At 41.1% G+C, this 18691-nt stretch overlaps 2 protein-coding genes across 7 annotated transcripts; one reads left to right on the forward strand and one right to left on the reverse strand.

Annotated features, from left to right (window-relative positions):
* Positions 1-202: 202 nt before the first annotated feature.
* LOC110505605 (heat shock 70 kDa protein 4L) lies at positions 203-10813 on the reverse strand. 2 transcript variants are annotated; one of them, XM_021584929.3, is made up of 20 exons: positions 10382-10806; positions 8861-8918; positions 8600-8740; positions 7884-8006; positions 7625-7724; positions 6696-6829; positions 6347-6591; positions 6167-6243; positions 5887-6038; positions 5636-5742; positions 5354-5487; positions 4588-4784; positions 4306-4356; positions 3385-3459; positions 3126-3269; positions 2572-2697; positions 2334-2441; positions 1971-2090; positions 1239-1400; positions 203-1118 (listed from the first exon to the last, which is right to left on the reverse strand). In XM_021584929.3, exons 1-20 carry the CDS (start codon positions 10486-10488, stop codon positions 936-938), a joined length of 2544 nt encoding a protein of 847 aa, XP_021440604.1. In that variant the 5' UTR covers positions 10489-10806; the 3' UTR covers positions 203-935. The 2 variants fall into 2 exon arrangements, with proteins under 2 accessions (XP_021440604.1, XP_021440605.1); XM_021584930.3 differs by lacking the exon at positions 4306-4356 and having other exon boundaries at positions 10382-10813.
* Positions 10814-11518: 705 nt separating this feature from the next.
* On the forward strand, positions 11519-18405 carry chmp3 (charged multivesicular body protein 3). Of its 5 annotated transcripts, XR_016491519.1 has the most exons (7): positions 11519-12052; positions 12675-12735; positions 13648-13827; positions 16373-16494; positions 16589-16623; positions 16724-17289; positions 17417-18405. XR_016491519.1 is itself a non-coding variant. In NM_001165067.2 (6 exon segments), coding segments are annotated over 6 exon segments (663 nt in total). In that variant the 5' UTR covers positions 11928-12007; the 3' UTR covers positions 17557-18404.
* Positions 18406-18691: the final 286 nt, after the last annotated feature.

The following is an 18691-nucleotide window of genomic DNA, read 5'->3' on the forward strand; positions in this document are numbered from 1 at the left end:
CTATCAGGAACAAAAAGCACTAGATGCATTGAATAAAATAACATCCTCTTCATGTAGTAACATCCTCTAGAGACATCCAGCTCTAGTAACATCCTCTAGAGTTTTGTAGCATAATAGTCTTAAATAAGATGAAGATACTTTGATTACACATCTTTAGCACTTTAGTCAATTACATTTCGATCAATAATGAAATAACACAATGTTTGTCTTAAAGACAAAAATAATGCATTTATTACTTGCCGTCTTAAAATCTCATGATTCAAATATGGAAATGCATGAAAACAAGTAAAAGAATAGGCAGCACCTTGCTCTCTTGTCTTGCTACTTGACAGTTGTGGTGTGTCACCCATTTCAACACTAGGAATGTATCCTATACACAACTATATGCACTGGCCAGTTTAAATTACTAAAATAATATTTACAGAATCTAGACATACAGACATCTTTTCAAATTAATATATTAAATACAAATATATATAATATGTATTATTGCATACATAGTTTACTAATAGTTTAATAAGCCTTAGCGTTTGTTCAGACAGTAATTCTACTTATGTTTCACTACAAGGTTATGTGCAATAAGAGTCACCTTAGAGATCTGCTTATGGGACTTTTGAAATGCAAACACATATGGTTTAGAAAAACTATTTTTGGGAGAGCCTGCATTGTTTTAATCTATATCTAGTTTTACAGTTAATGACTATATATGGCATTGTCTAACCACTCAAGAAGGAGTGCACCATTGTAACATACAAGGGAAAGTCTAAAAAGGTAAAAATCAAACAGGGGGACTCTAAATACAAATGCACAAAACAGCCTGCTGAGTGGTGGCGGACATGGAAAAATGGTCCCTTGATATACTATGTATGTTTGGGTAGACCTGCTCTGATGGGAGCTAGAGTGATGATAGCAGAGCTTGTTTGGCAGAGAGGGGCTCAGTCAATCTCCATCTCTCCTGAGGGAGGCTTTGTCTGGTTGCTTCCCTTTGCCTCTCCCTTCCCATCAGCTCCTTGCCTTGGGCCGTTATGGGCCCCGTTGCTCTTGTAGTTCTCTTCTGACACATCCTCTGCTTTGGGCTTCGGCCGGTTGACCACTGGGTTGCATACTTCATCCAGTTCCTAAAGTATAGGTATATGTGGGAGATCGGAACATGCAGTATTATTAAAACGATAAGTAACTGGTGACGATGTGCCAATAGCATGTCATATGGTTGAATCATACCCTCTTATCACACACACCTGTATTTTGGAAATTATGTCTGCTACTTTGACTACTGGGTCCTGGGCGATGGTGAGTTGGCTCTGGGCATTCATCTTGCTGTTCATCCAGCCCATACTTTCATTTACACACTTCTCCACGTTGCTCATCTCCTCAGTATTCAGATGCTGGTAACGTTCATCCTGAGTGTAGATAGGAAACAAAACAATTAGAGCTAGACCACCTCTATCTCATTATGTAAATTACCTCATCTATACCCTCACAAAATAATTAATTAATCTAAATTTCACAGATCGTTTATTACATACATCCTGGGTTAAACTCAGAAACATATTAAGTCCTAGAACAGATAGTGTCACAATTGCTCATAAAATGACTATGACATTGATCTAACCAGGTTTGAAAACTCTACAGGCCACAGACGGACTCATGACACTAAACAAGTAAAATGGAGTGTACTGAATATGGAAAAGGTAACACAGGGAAAGTAATTAGCACAATCCCAACAGAGCAGTGGTGTAGTAGTTCACAGAGAAAAGGGAGCATTGTAAATGGTCTCAGCATCATTTCACTGCATCTCACACTGAACTTTAGTGATTGGTGGTTCAATCATAGAACGGCTTCAATGTTTCTAAAGTAGGAGATAACAAGCACGCAATAACATGATAATGCCTTTTCTGACATCAGTGCAATCCAGAAAAACAAAAAGATCACAAAGATGAAAGGATGCTGAAAAGTATTCACATTTTTACCTTCTGTTTGTAAAGCTCCACAGCCTTCATATAGAGTTGGATCTTCTTGCCCATTTCTTCAAATGCCCTCGGCCTGTCCTCCTGCTCCCTGTGTTTGTCCTGAATGGGCTGGCCAAAACTCTGGAAAAGGACATCAGTCAAATCACATCAGTCAAGTCACCAAAAAAATGCTGAGTCACGAAGCCAAACCTTCAAACGGAGGTTAATGTTTTCAAATGGAGATTACACGGTTCACCTAAATGCCCCCAAAAACATTTGTTTATTATTCACGTATCTTGCTCCTGATTTCAGAACTGCCATAATAGCAGATGGGTGCAGGCAGAGGCTGGATATAAAAATCCTTTATGCTAAATGAACACTAACCTTGAGATCTTCCAGCTTGTCCACATAGACCTGTTTGTCTTGGTCCTCTCCCTCCTCATAAAGCCAGTTCTCCGTGTCTTCGAGCATCATTGTCAGACGATTACTGTCCTTTTTGGAAGGTGAGAAAGGCCAAAACAGGTATCAGTAAACACATGATGTATTGCAAAGCCTTGTTCTTTGTTCAATGTGGCAATATTTATTTATTAGTTGAAAGGAATATGTTAATCTAGGTTCTTACCTCCTCAGTGGTGTACTTCTCATAGATGCCACACAGTTTGTCCCGCAGGTCATACACATATTCCTCCACAGCATTCTTAGCATCATTCCTCTCTTTCTCCAGCTTGTCCTGGACGATCATCTGGCTCTGAAGTACAGAGAGAGAAAAGGAGAGAGCGACAGAGGGAGGCACGTGTGCTGAGAGCCAAAATCAGCCTTCCGCCTCCTCTAATACCCACTCCCAGGCGGCTCAATGGAATCCAGCCACACAAAAATATAGGACACAGTGAGGTACATCATCTGCCACAGTTTTGTAGACGTGGACTACATAGGTCAATCATGAATGAGAAAACTAATGCAGAACCTGCTGTTACATTTCCAAAGGTGGTTCAGATTGTTAACCTTCATACAGAAACCCTTCCTACTCATGTTTTATGTCTTTGAACTAAACAAGGCAGGTACGTTTTACTTTACAATAAGCTTTCCTTAGGGTCAAAGTTTTTTCCCCAGTCGACACGACCAGCATTACAATGAGAATATGACTCCGCTGCTGGGAAGGCCTTAAGAGTGACTCACCTCATACTCCACAAAGTCATTGAGGACCCCCCTGTCCAGCTGTCTGATGATGTTGGCCAGGATGGGAAGGTCAGTGCTTTTCACTTTGACTTTGGGCTTGCTTCCCCCTGCTGCTGGGTCCTGCTTCTCACCAGGGACTCTCTCCTTTGTTGGGAGATTAAACAAATAAATCAGTTCCAACTCTTATATTGATTCTCAGTGTTTCACAAGACATAAAAGTTTAAGTGTAATTATAGTTTCTTATTATGAATGTATTCACCTTACTGCAGGAACTGACATCCTCATTCTGCTGGTCCCCCTGGCCTTGACTCTCCTGGTCCACCTGCATTTTAGTCTGAGACAGTAGAACACTCTCACAGCAACATCACCTGAATATTACAATCAACTCTTGGCTGCTCTACTTCCAGTAGGTTTGACTCATGGACCACCTTAGTAGTGAAATTCATTATGTTACACCTATGTCTATCTAAACCAGCTTACTTCAAGCTGCACACCCCTCCTGTTAAAGTAACTGTGCAGTGTTTCCAGATTTCTATGAAATATGACCTATAATTAATTACAATATGAGTGAAATTGTTTTCCTTCCAAAATATGGTAATTAAGTAAGTTAAAAAGCTAATTTTCTGTGTTGGACTGGTGTGTTTGAGATACAAGTTTTAGGTGGAGTTTAAGTGGAGTTTTCTCTAATTTTTGCTTTGGCCACAAATACGAGTCAACAACGAGTCAATACGAGTCAACAACGGAATAAGATTTTCACTGGACAGTTGCTTTAATCTAATCAAAATCTCTACTGTTCAGAGATTCCAATTAGAATGTTATGATCTGTATGAGTAACACATTCAAATACACTGACATCCTGATCATATCAAAGGAGTGGAGGATGATTGTTTTTTTTATAGCAGACACAGGTACAGCACAGCCTGTGAAGGATAGAGCTATGAAGATGTGGAAAGTATATGAATCTTAATAGCTATTCCACTGGCTTCATGTATCCTCTGGCGTCACACACTGCCAAGCCTGGTTATACAAACACACCCGTTCTCTCAAGCTCAATGTGATGAACCTTAGTGAGACCAGTGCTCCACAGATGAGACCAGCATTGGACTTCACCTCGCAGAGGGTGAAGTGGAGTATGAAAAGGGATTGGAGTGAGGACTAATCACACACAGTGACCACAAACCTCCTCCATATAGTTAAAGGTGTCATCTTCAATGAGAGGAAAGGGGTGCAGCTTCAAGAGCCAAGAATAGAGAGAAAATGGGCTTGAGTGAAAATAACCACATAGAAAAAGACATGAGGTCAAATCAGTGCTTTAAGTCTTAGACCTAAGACATTCAAAGGGAAGATTAAACAACAGCTTCTTTGTCGCTCTGAAATCTTAAAATACTGTGAAGTGGCTGAAAAACGAACTTCACAAATGTGAAATTCAGGTGAATCTTCTCACTCCTCTGATCTCTCTTACCTGGTCCTCTGGCCTTCCTTCATTCTGCACAGTGGGTTCCATGTCCATCTGAACATCCTCTCCTTCACCCTTCTGCTTCTCGATCAGGGAGGCACTGGAAACACTGAAGATGCCATGCACGTTGACGCGCACTTTGACCTTCACTTTGGAGCTCTCTCCATCAGGCTGGGGAACCACATTCTGAACAGAAAAACGCCCTGAGAAAGCAAGAGAGAAAGGGATGGAGGGAGAGAGACGTTCAAATGTCACACCTGATGGAGTCAGAAGAAATGACACAAACACACTGGAGAATTGACATGTCCATCAGAGACAAGGGAAAGAGGATGAGGTCTGACTAGCTAGTAATTGCACTTCTTTCAAACTGAAATCCCATCTGCGACACCCCCTTATAATGCACACACTCACACACACAGCTCGGCTCTGTAAATGACTCCTGTGACTCATAGGGACGCAGTGTTCCATGAGAGATTAAGCCTGAGTCCTAATTACCAGCCAGGTGGGAGACCCCCACTATAGGGTTTCAATGTTCGTCATCAGGCTGGCCACCAGGGAACACTTGCAAATAGCCATTACAGACATATTGGAGCTGAATTCCATAGAGCACACTGCTCTGTCTTGTAAGGGGATCTCAAGGCAGAATAGCAAAGTGCCATCCGGGTGTTACAGCTACATATTTTATGTTCAGTGAGACCACCTTCAAATTCCTTGAACAGGTACATTAAAGATGGAAGAACTGCAGAGGCCTGAGTTGAATAAGCAGGTGTACCTATCCTGATGTCCGGGTAAGGCAGCTCCTGTGGGAGGCTGTAGAACGCTTCCAAGTCAAAGGGCTCCTTCTTGTGGAAGGTGATGACTTTGGAGAAGGGTGCTGCATGGTTCTTACTGTACACCTCACATTCTCTGTAGAACAGACAGTGGTGTTGAATGAGGTCAAGACAAACACAGAGGGAAACACTGAGTTGTGATGTCTGCTCATCTTACTATAAACAACACTGTACCTACAGACGCATGTTTCTTTCTATAGAGCCAGCTGAGTAGGTGCCCTTACCCAACTCCATCTTCTGTGGGGGACTTCCAACGCAGGGTGATGGGAAAGGGAACCACATCAGTGATAGAGAATTCACGCACCTTAAACGCTGGGGACATAATTGCACACTACACACACACACATACATAAACAAACACACACCCAAACAAGGACACAAACACACAATCACTTTGTTACACACTGAATATTACAGCAAATCATATACAATTGATGACTGAAGTTTCCATCTCTGTAAGAGGATAGGGGAGTACCTGAAGAGCACAGCCCCGTGCCACAGCCTCATCTGCATTGAGTGTGGTGCTGACATCTTTGCCAAAGAACTTGGAGATCCTCTCTTTAATGGAAGGGATCCTGGTGGCTCCTCCTACCACCTCCACTGCATAGATCTCATCCCGGCTCAGCTCTGACACAAAACACAAACACACAGAGAGGGTAAAATAATACATGTTCTGGTTACTGTTGAAATATAATTTACTGTCACCACGGATGTTCATCTACTAAATCAAATTCGATTTGATAAAAATGACGTACTTGATTGTTCCATAACTGCTTTCAATGGTGCCTCTACTCTCATCAAAAAGGGTGCACACAGTTCTTCAAACTGGACTCTGAAAATGAAAAGGAAGGGGAAAAGTGGAATTATCATTAATGCATATAAATCTCTAAGACTATAGGAAGCTAAACGAAGGGGTCACAAATCGATATGTGTACCTGTTCATCTTGCCTGTCACATCAATGTCATTCATGAAGCACTCAATGTTAATGGGAAGGTCAGAGCAGTTGGCGCTCATCAACTTCTTCAGTTTCTCACATTCCTGTGACAGCCGCAGAATAGCCCTGGGGTTCTCCCTCACATTGAGCTTGTACCTTGCCTTGAATTCCTCGCAGAAGTTATCCACAAGTGCCTCATCAAAGTTACGCCCACCCAGGTAGGGGTCAAAGGCTGTTGCCAGGACCTGGTTAATTGACCAGACAGTTAGGGGTTAAATATGGAATAAATCATTTAAAAAGAAGGGTGAAAATAGTGATAGGCTTCAGTACTTTAGGAATAAAAATCCACCTTGAGTTTGCCTTTGTTAAAGGCTGATATGGAGACCTGGAATGATGAATGTCCCAGGTCCACGAACACCACATTGCGTGGCTTCTCTTCTGGGGTGGGCAGGTCCTGTTTGTAGATCCCATAAGCCAGGGCCACTGCCATTTAGAAACAACAATATGAGACACTCTAATGAATAACACTACACCACTGCAGGAATAAGAGCATCTTAGTGGATGGAAATGAATATAAGTAATGTATATGTTATAAAGTCATTCTGGTCCCCTAAACCTAATATCACAAAATATGATTATTTGTTTGTCAGCTTAAAGGCCTACACATTGTAGCTTAAAGGCCTACACATTGTAGCTTAAAGGCCTACACATTGTAGCTTAAAGACCTACACATTGTAGCTTAAAGGAATACACATTGTAGCTTAAAGACCTACACATTGTAGCTTAAAGGCCTACACATTGTAGCTTAAATGCCTACACATTGTAGCTTAAAGGCCTACACATTGTAACTTAAAGACCTACACATTGTAGCTTAAAGGCCTACACATTGTAGCTTAAAGGAATACACATTGTAGCTTAAAGGCCTACACATTGTAGCTTAAAGGCCTACACATTGTAGCTTAAAGGCCTACACATTGTAGCTTAAAGGCCTACACATTGTAGCTTAAAGGCAGACCTACACAGGTCTACAAATCCAACAAGGGGCTTTTCAAATGCCCTCTGTGAATATCAGTGCCTGCTGATTAAGGGGAGAAAACTAAGACTTGCAAAACTGCAGTCTCTAGGGAACCCCAGCCTATTTTGGGATAATGATATTCCCTAATCAAAAAAAGTTGTTGCTAGAAATAAAAACATGTGTTGTGAAACAATTAAATACACATTAATGCTTTAGGCAACTAGAATCAATAAATCTAAAGACACTCTGTGGAAACCACTGACCTGCCGTGGTGTCATTGATCAGACGCAGACAGTTCAACCCTGCAATTTGGGTGGCATCCATCACAGACCTCCTCTCTGCATCGGTGAAAAAACTTGGAACCTATGAAACAAAACTCTTGTTAGAAAAGAATAAACTTGAAATAGGATGGAAATATTTGTATGGTTAGTTTCATGGTATATTCACATGTGCAGTAGCTATATTGTTATTATGTTGACTAGTTCCATTTTCAGTGTATTGCAATATATTGTTGTAACTCACAGAGATCACACAGTCCACAACTGGCTTCTTGAGGGCGCTCTCTGAAGTTTCCTTCAGCTTGGTCAGCAGCATTGCTGTTACCTGCTCAATTGTGAATACCTTGTCCTCATCCAGATAACGCACCTATGAATGGGACACAGTTTTAATTTAGGCCATTTAGACCAGTGGTTCCCAAACTGTGGGGTCGGCATGGGGTGTGCGGGCTCCCCCCCCCCCCAAAAAAAAAATAATAATAAGGAACTCAGTCTGGCTTTCAACTTACTCTTGAAATATGTAATAATAAATTCACACAGTGCAATTTCAAAATGGAGTAGTGCATCATCAGTTTTCCTCTTGTCATGTCAGTCATTGCATACCATACAGTGCTATTTAGAACTTCTCCGAAATGTACAGATCAACTAGCCCATGTCGGCTTATGTTTCTTAGCTAAGTTTTTCAGCCCATAGATTTTATGGTGATGTTTGAGTCACTCAATATCGCATGAATACACATTAGACATGGCAAAATGTATAAAACTACAAGAAAATTAGCTTTAAAACTGCAAAATTATCTTCTTTGTGGGTCAAATACAGTATAAAATACAAACAATTGAGCAAAATAACAATGGTACTGTACATAGTGACAATGGACCATGGGGTGATGGAGCTAAAGAGAAGAAAATATAAATGGAGTGCAGTGAAAAGGGAACCGAGTGGAAATGTGTACAGTGGTGTTACCTTGATTCCAGTGTTGCCACTGGCCAGCTTGTGCAAGCTGTAAGGCAACTTGGGTTTCTCCCCCTGGACATATGGGTCATCGAACGCTCTGCCATGGAACTTCTTGAAGCCATGGACTGTGTTTTTGAAATTTGTTATAATCTGAAATAAAACATTTTTACTTACATGTGATTTGATCCTGACCAATTTGATAATTTCCCAAAAAGTATTTATCAGCACAGTACTAGTACTATAAAATCTATTCTCATTTGATTATCTTACTTGACCCTTGGCTGCATTTCCAATGGTGCGGTTTTTGGAGGCCAGAGACACCCAAGCCCTGGGGAACCAAAACAAATAAATACATAAAAAATATGCTATAGGCCTAATGGTTGATGGTAGGCTACAAGATAGATTGACACAGAAAGAAGAATACCAGTTTAGAACGATGGAGGTTGAAAATCTGCAGATAATTAAGGGAATTTCACAAGGGAGTATGTGAAAGTATTATGAATTAGGGCAGTAAGACAGAACAGTTCACCTTCAAATATTTAAAATAGTAGCCTGTTATCTGGGCAGCCGAACGAGTAGAGCAAAGACCGTGAGTAAAGTAGAGAATACCGCACATGCGCAGAAGCTTCAGACCTTTTCGGGAAGAGGATTCCGAAGAATTCGTGCTCATTAATAATATCCCTTTCTTAACTAATTTAACTGATACACTTCCGGCATCAGCTCATTGTGTTGCTGACAAAGAGTGATCCGGGTTTTTCTATGCATAGAAAAAGATGCCTGCAGTTGCTCTGATGTCATTTTAGTTATTTGGAAATTGTAGTTATTTGCAAGAGCAGGCTGTAATAAAACCCAGGTCATTACATTCCCTCTCACTGAGAGTATTGGTGCACCTTGCACAGTGGCATGTTCGGAGGAGCAGGTGGAATCTTGCAGATTCGAAAGGAATTAGTGTCAACTAAACTTTAGGCCATAAGGCTCCATGTTTTTCACAGTCACCTCTTCCAACGTCATAACGTGTGTATGATAGTCACATTTACATAGGCTTACAAGCAGCCATAGGCTTACAAGCAGCCAATCTAGAGCCTATATTTATCTTTGTTCAAATGATTCTGTCCACATGGGAATTTGTCGTACTCTATGTCTGAGAGCAAAAAAATTATCACAACAGTCAAGTCCCATCAAATGCAATGATGATCGCAAGAAATAAAATGCGATATAGCCTACATTTTGTTGACACTCAACGCATGGGCCTGCTTTGAAAAAACCCCCACAACAGATCTTATTTCAAAAATAGAGTAATGTAAACATATTCATTAAACCAACGATAAGACATGAGATATAGAAAGAAATCAACAAAAACATTCTAATACTGAACAATTTGGTCATATTTGGGCGTAGGCTATCGCCAAGCCTTAAAAATCATGTCTCGGAACAGGATAGGATAGAAAAGTGTAAGATAAGGCCAAAAATTCCATATACGTATACGATTGCAACTATTAAGTCATTTGGTAAAATTAACATGTAACAAAGACTTCTGAGAATGGAGACGACGTTATAACGATGTAATACGCAAAGCTGAAAAATATACCAATCAATAGGTTACGCATGTACATGGAAGAAAAAATACTATCCAATGTAATGTCATCCTCCAATGTAAGATATTCATAATTACACATGAAACATCCATCGTAGAAGCATTTGATCACTACGCCATCAGGTAGGCTATAGCGCGCATCCAGTTGCAAACATTGCGCACAGTCACATTCTATATAGTGTCAATGATATACTTACGGCGTACATCTGTCACTGTATTCATTGGCAATGGTTTCAATGCCGCCGCTTCTGGCAACAGCGATGTAACAATTTTGGAAACCCACATCAATACCTACTACTGACATAATGAACGTAGCTGTTAGCTTGCGCTATTCCACGTTACGACTGACACTTGACACCTTTCCGATTAGAAAAATAAAATACTCCACTATGCGTGACTGTAGGCTATTTTAAATTATGCCTTTCGTTTTCAGCATCTATTTTAGAGTTAGTTTACACAGTGCTGACTGAATTACTAGCTGTTATGTAAAACAAACGGTTTATAGTCAACTCATTCAACCTAATCCCAGTGAGCCTGGATGTCCACAGGATTCTCTCAGCCTCTATATGGCTACAGTACCATCCGGCAATCCAAGCAAACATGCGCAATTGTAAAGATCAGTCTGGAATGCCTTTAAAACCCGCCCCTGCTATCTGTTATTGGTTAAAATTCACCAAAGGTGTATTTGATTGGTGCGACAGACCATATGAGAGAAAAATCTAGAAGTCCTTGAAAGGGAATCTGCCTTTACGTCATGAGTGACAGTGTAGGGCATGGTCTGCTAGTGTAGGGATAAGTGGATTTGCCACGAGAAGCAATCCTGCCAGGCAAAATGCTATAAAAACAACAAGTTATATTGACCTCTGTAATACCCTTTTTTTTTGCAGACCACTGGATGGATATACACTAACTGTACAAAACATTATGAACACATTCCTAATATTGAGTTGCACACCCTCCATTGACACTCCACATACAAAGGGATCACAGGCCTAGTGTCATGTCACCATCATACAGATATGTAAGCCTAGGCATACCTCAATGTTGATATATACCAAAGCCAAAAGTATTACTGAGAGGCTGTAATTGAACTGGAATACTGGAATTGAACAGGTGAAGCTCAAGTTATGAAGCTGATACCAAAGAGTCAGAGTGCAGTATTTCCAAATATCTTCAATGTATTCCTTTAGTTATAGCCTACAATTCTAGGTTTCAGGGGACCTAACCACAATACAACACAGGTGAGCTGAATCTTCACTCATATGACCTACTCGGATTCAACGCTGTTCAGCGGCCATGGTGCTGAATCTGTGATCAGTCCTTTGTTTTAGTTCACTTTCATCGTGTAGCTAGCTAGCTGTCCATGGTGCTGAACGCTTATGAGCCATGTAGACATTCCCACGGGCTAGTTATTAGGCTATGTGTTCCTGCGGTTTCTACAATTTAAGTGGCCACCAGGTAGCATACCACTCACTGCATTGTGTTGGATCCAAAACACATTACATTTGCTAGGCCTATCTCTGATGTCATGCTTTGGGTCTATTGGTTGAAGTATATTGACGACCTTATCATTTGGAAATATTGAATACGTTTGATAAATGTTAGCATTATTTTGCATTTAGCACTACATAGTTTCAGTCATTTAGATTCAAGGAAAAAATACAGGAAAAGAAGATTGCGTGCACGTATTGGAACGTGGCCTGTGAGGCGAAGTGGCGTAGCTTGGAATCAGGAAGTGGTTGAAGGTGTATGACACTTTTTCTGTGGTTTTCTGTATTATTATCAGTTTAGCTAAGTTAGTTAACGTTTACGTTGTAATCAACATGGGGCTGTTCGGGAAAACACACGATAAACCACCGAAAGACCTGGTAAGTAAAGGATTCTGGTAAGGGGCGACGAGCTTGCGAGCTAGCCAGCTATCAGCGAGCCAAACAATGCATTCGAAGTTAGCCAGCTCTGGTTATTTATGGCATGGCGACGGTGTTGCGTTTATTGAATAACTATTCTCAGTCGTATCTCAACTTCAATGGAATAGCGTTGTGTTTTAAAGTAGCTAATGCAACGTTAGCTAGCTAGATAACGTTGACCAAGGCAGATAACGTAAACGAGCTGGCTCCCTAACGTTAGCCAACTAACGTTAGCTAGGCAACTGTTGCTGAGCTAGCTAACGTTAGCATTTCAGTTTGCTTGTTAGCTAGCAAGCTAAGTGCTTGTCTGTGCTTGCTACTTGTATTGCAAGAATGTGTAGCGTATCTTTACAAACTTTATTCACGAAAATGCTATGGCTAGCCACACAGATAACGTTATAGTACAAGCAGCAGGTAGCAGTCTTCGGATGTAAACAAACCAACAATCTAAAGCACGTTTTCTTGGTTCTGTCTCAAATATGCTGTGTTTACACTACATTTCCTCGAACCTTTACAGTGAATAGCACAGTTAATGTCATATTTTACTCTTTTTACGCTTAATTTAATTTTTCTATCATTTAAGGTAAATGAATGGTCACTCAAAATCAGGAAGGAGATGAGAGTGATTGACAGACAAATTCGAGGTGAGAAGAAGAGCTTTTATGTGAGGTCCAGTGCAACTTTGCTTTGTTACTCTCTTTGTTACTCTAAGAATGTCAGAGAGCAAATCTTTTCAATACACTAAAGCAACATAAACACAAAGTAGGGTGTCCAATCAAAATCTCATATTTTCACTAATGGGTAAAAAAAAACTACTGTTAAACCAATGGACCAAACCTCATGTCTATCAAAATCCATTCAAAAGTTATTGGAGTTTTTACCCTTGTAGGATGGCCAAAATTAGGGTGACTAAATCAACGGTTAAATTACACAGCTTCGTGTCAGCTATAGGTTGGATGCTGTGCAAGAATGAAGGCTCACTTTCAGGTTGAACTCGGCATCTTTCTTCTCAAATCCGCAGGGCATAGATATCGATTTTGAGACGTAGTATTATCAGATTTTAGTATACACTTCTCAATGCGATATTTTCCTGTTATTTTTTAAAAAGATTTCTCATCAAAAAAAGCATATCTTTGTGAAATATCAATGGAACACTGAACCTACTGTTTATTTCAAAAAAGTTTAAAAGCCTTTTACATTTAATCCAGCTTTTTCTTTTTCCGACCTGTGGAAATGACTTTGAAGACAACCACCACAACATGTAAAATCCTCAAACGTTTCTGCGAGAAAGCTGCACCGCTCTGTCAACAGTTTTTGGGTATACTACTGTTAATGAAATGTGAGACAAAGACCCCACTGAACGATTCAGAACATGAATAATAATATTTGTCTTGGTAATATGTATTTTATAACATAAGGAAGTGAAATTTCATCACCAATGCACATTTGGTAGACAACCTACACAAATGAAAGCTGCTGTCAAACTTATGTATACATTACAGTTTGTTATATTACATTATTTAGCAGTTTCTCATTGTTCCTCTCTTGTATCTCAGACATTCAGAGGGAGGAGGAGAAGGTAAAGAGATCCATTAAAGATGCTGCTAAAAAGGGACACCGGGACGTGTGTGTGGTTCTTGCAAAAGAGATGATCCAGTCGAAGCGTGCAGTCAGCAAACTTTATGCTTCCAAAGCCCAAATGAACTCTGTACTACTCAGCATGAAGAACCAGCTTTGTGAGTGTTAAAGCAACTGATGTAGTGCCACCAGATACTTTTGCATATATAGTGTATATTGTATGTGGACACCCCTTCAAATTAGTGGATTAGGCTATTTCAGCCACACCCATTGCTGACTGGTGTATAAAATTGAGGACACAGACATGCAATCTCCATAAGAAAACATTAATAGTAGAATGGCCCGTACTGAAGAGCTCAGTGACTTTAGATGTGGCACCGTCATAGGATTCTACCTTTCCAACAAGTCAGTTCGTTAAATTTCTGCCCTGCTAGAGCTGCCCCGGTCAACTGTAAGAGCTGTTATTGTGAAGTGGAAACATCTAGGAGCAACAAAGGTTCAGCCGCAAAGTGGTAGGCCACACAAGCTCACAGAATGGCACGTCTGAAGCACATAGGGTGTAAAAATGTCTTTGGTTGCAACACTCACTACCGAATTCCAAACTGCCTCTGGAATCAACGTCGGCACAATAACTGTTTGTCGGGAGCTTCATGAAATTGGTTTCAATGGCCAAGCAGCCGCACACTAGCCTAAGATTACCATGTGCAATGCCAAGTGTCGGCTGGAATAGTGTAAAGCTCGCCACCATTGGACTCTGGAGCTCTGGAGTGATAAGTCACACATCACCATCAGGCAGTCCGACGTACGAATCTGTGTTTGGCAGATGCCAGGAGAATGCTACCTGCCCCAGTGCATAGTGCCAACTGTAAGGTTTGGTGAAAGAGGAATAATGATCTGGGGCTGTTTTTCATGGTTTGAGCTAGGGTCCTTAGTTCCAGTGAAGGGAAGTCTTAATGCTATAGAATACAATGATATTCTAGACGATTCTGTGCTTCCAACTTTGTGGCAACAGTTTGCGGAAGGCCCTTTCCTGTTTCCGCATGACAATGCCCCCGTGCACAAAGCGAGGTCCATACAGAAGTGGTTTGTCAAGATCGGAGTGGAAGAACTTGACTGGCCTGCACAGAGTCCTAACCTCAACTCCATCGAACACCATTGGGATGAATTGGAATGCCGACTTCGAGCCAGGCCTAATCACCCAACATCCAGTGTCCGACCTCAATAATGCTGTTGTGGCTGAATGGAAGCAAGTCCCTGTAGCAATGTTCCAACATCTAGTGTAAATCCTTCCCAGAAGAGTGGAGGAGGTTATAGCAGCAAAGGGGGGACCAACTCCATATTAATGCACATGATTTTGTAATGAGATGTTTGCCGAGCTTTTGGCCATGTGTATCTTGAAAATACCCAGGATAAGTTCAGTTGATGATACAGTGCCTTGCGAAAGTATTCGGCCCCCTTGAACTTTGCGACCTTTTGCCACATTTCAGGCTTCAAACATAAAGATATAAAACTGTATTTCTTTGTGAAGAATCAACAACAAGTGGGACACAATCATGAAGTGGAACGACATTTATTGGATATTTCAAACTTTTTTAACAAATCAAAAACTGAAAAATTGGGCGTGCAAAATTATTCAGCCCCCCTAAGTTAATACTTTGTAGCGCCACCTTTTGCTGCGATTACAGCTGTAAGTCGCTTGGGGTATGTCTCTATCAGTTTTGCACATCGAGAGACTGAATTTTTTTCCCATTCCTCCTTGCAAAACAGCTCGAGCTCAGTGAGGTTGGATGGAGAGCATTTGTGAACAGCAGTTTTCAGTTCTTTCCACAGATTCTCGATTGGATTCAGGTCTGGACTTTGACTTGGCCATTCTAACACCTGGATATGTTTATTTTTGAACCATTCCATTGTAGATTTTGCTTTATGTTTTGGATCATTGTCTTGTTGGAAGACAAATCTCCGTCCCAGTCTCAGGTCTTTTGCAGACTCCATCAGGTTTTCTTCCAGAATGGTCCTGTATTTGGCTCCATCCATCTTCCCATCAATTTTAACCATCTTCCCTGTCCCTGCTGAAGAAAAGCAGGCCTAAACCATGATGCTGCCACCACCATGTTTGACAGTGGGGATGGTGTGTTCAGCTGTGTTGCTTTTACGCCAAACATAACGTTTTGCATTGTTGCCAAAAAGTTCCATTTTGGTTTCATCTGACCAGAGCACCTTCTTCCACATGTTTGGTGTGTCTCCCAGGTGGCTTGTGGCAAACTTTAAACGACACTTTTTATGGATATCTTTAAGAAATGGCTTTCTTCTTGCCACTCTTCCATAAAGGCCAGATTTGTGCAATATACGACTGATTGTTGTCCTATGGACAGAGTCTCCCACCTCAGCTGTAGATCTCTGCAGTTCATCCAGAGTGATCATGGGCCTCTTCACAAAATAATACAGTTTTATATCTTTATGTTTGAAGCCTGAAATGTGGCAAAAGGTCGCAAAGTTCAAGGGGGCCGAATACTTTCGCAAAGCACTGTAAATTAATAGAAACGCTTTGTAACTGTAAGCTAGTAGGATCCTACGTTTTTCCTGGTCAAGCCAAGTGGTCAGGCCAAGTTATGTCCGTAATATGAATATGTACTTTACATGTCATGCTACAGTACACATCCCAATTGTAAGGGGTTGTGTGTGACTCTGCTGTTTTTTTTTCAGCTGTATTGCGTGTAGCTGGGGCCCTTCAGAAGAGCACAGAGGTCATGAAAGCCATGCAGAGCTTAGTAAAGATCCCAGAGATCCAGGGCACCATGAGGGAGCTGTCTAAGGAGATGATGAAGGTCAGTCGCATATCTGCTGACTCACTGTGGCCACTTTGTGTCTGTTGGGAGCATACATCTATCACTGCTCATGTCCGTTTCTCTATGTGTGTAGCTGTCTCAGGGACTCAGGGATGCTGTCCAGTTTAGGTAACCACTGCCAAATATATATTTTTAAGTATTCTTTTTACCCCCAATGTTGTATCCAATTGGTAGTTAGTCTTGTCCCATCGCTGCAACTTCTGTACAGACTCGGGAGAGGTGAAGATCGAGAGCCATGGGTCCTCCGAAACACGACCCTGCCAAGCCGCACTGCTTCTTGACACACTGCTTGCTTAACCCCGAAGCCAGCCGCACCAATGTGTCGGAGGAAACACCGTACAACTGCCGACTGTGTCGGGGTGCATGGGCCCGGCTTGCCACAGGAGTCGCTAGAGCACGATAGGAAAAGGACATCTCTGCCGGCCTAAACCTCCCGAACCCGGATGACACGGGGCCAATTGTGCGTCGCCTCATGGGTCTCCCAAACCCGGATCTGTAGCGAAGCCTCAAGCGCTGCAGTGCCTTAGACCGCTGCACCACCCGGGAGGCCCCAAAGCTACAAACATAGTTTATGTTTGAATATATATTGAAGAAAAACCATGTTTAAATGAGTAAATACTGTTTGAGTATTGATTATTTATGTTGTGAGTATCCCACAGGCTGGTATCATCGAGGAGATGTTGGAGGATACCTTTGAAAGCATGGAGGATGACGATGAGATGGAGGAGGCAGCAGAGGCGGAAGTTGATAAGATCCTCTTTGAGATCACAGCAGGTAAAGATAGTCCCTCTGGTAATCAAACTTGTCTCAGTTGTTTGGGGCTGTATATTATCGCCTGTCTGGCGAGGATAAAAAAAATACTATTATACATGCTGACCCCTGGTGGTTTGTTCCATATCAGGTGCCCTTGGCAAAGCGCCCAGCAAAGTCACAGACGCCCTGCCTGAAATGGAGCCTCCTGCCGCAGCTGCAGCCTCAGAGGATGAGTCGGAGGAGGACATTGAGGAGATGCATTCTAGACTGGCAGCCTTAAGGAGCTAAGATTGACCTCTTTCTGTCCCCTTAAAGTCTTTTTGCCTGCCTAAGGATGTACAAGGTACATTTTGGTGTACGGTTTACCTAGTGGTTTCTCAACCACATTTTGTCTCTTTCTTTCACATAGTTATTTTGGATTATCTTTGGGCTGTGAACTTTTCAATGTTTAGGGCTAAATAACACATCAGATCTGTTCTTAATGGAAAGGGGATTTTATGATCTTACATGTTATCTGGGTAAACCCAGAAATCACTCAATGTGTGGTGTGTCTGTACACCCAACATTTAATAAAGATGTATGAATCTCAAGATAGCTAAAAATAAGAATGACCCATCTGTATCTTAAATGCAGAGTGTGGTCTGATTCTTTTGGTCTTGTATTTGGGGAAGTCGAGGCTTCATTCTCCAATTGGGTGGATTAACTAGAGACTTACTCTGAGCCGGTCAGTGACATATCTAATCTGTAATGGAAACGTCTTGCTCTACATTGAGAAATTAAATGAGTGACTCATCACATTCAAGTGTTCATGAAACTTGAATCCATCACTACTCTGATCTAGATCCAAATTGAATACAGTATTTAATACGATATTTCATTAACTTTCAGCATTATAAACACTAGAACTAAAAAGCAAACTTCTGTCAGTAGTTTGTCTCTGTACAGTACATATGTATCTATATTATGTTGTCTTATATAAAGTTGTTTGTAGGGGTAAAGAATGCACGGAAATTGACTAACATATTTTTTACATTGAGATCCTGCTTCCTTAACTGTATATTGTTGGCCTCAAAGTCCTAATAATTTCTTGTGCTTATTCAGTAAAAAATAAAAATGATTGGTTAGTTTTGTTTCAGACCCTGTGTGTTATGGGATGTTTTTTTCTGTGCCTACTTCTGTTTTTTTCTGTGTGCAGGAAATTATGGAAATGAACATAGTCAATTTTACTGTTGTCTGGCCTCTCCATAATTGAATGTGACCTGAAAGATAAGGACAATAGAGGAGTAATGTGTGTCTGTTTTGTAGGTCACTACTTTTATTGCTTATTTTATGGGGAAGAGCAACATCTGTGAAAACATTCAGGTGTGAGATTATTTTCTCTTGGTTTCTAATATGGACAAAGGGATTATTTTTCTACCAACCA

This window comes from Oncorhynchus mykiss, chromosome 25 (assembly GCF_057628025.1).
Source record: "Oncorhynchus mykiss isolate SJ-2025 chromosome 25, ASM5762802v1, whole genome shotgun sequence".
NCBI lineage: Eukaryota > Metazoa > Chordata > Actinopteri > Salmoniformes > Salmonidae > Oncorhynchus > Oncorhynchus mykiss.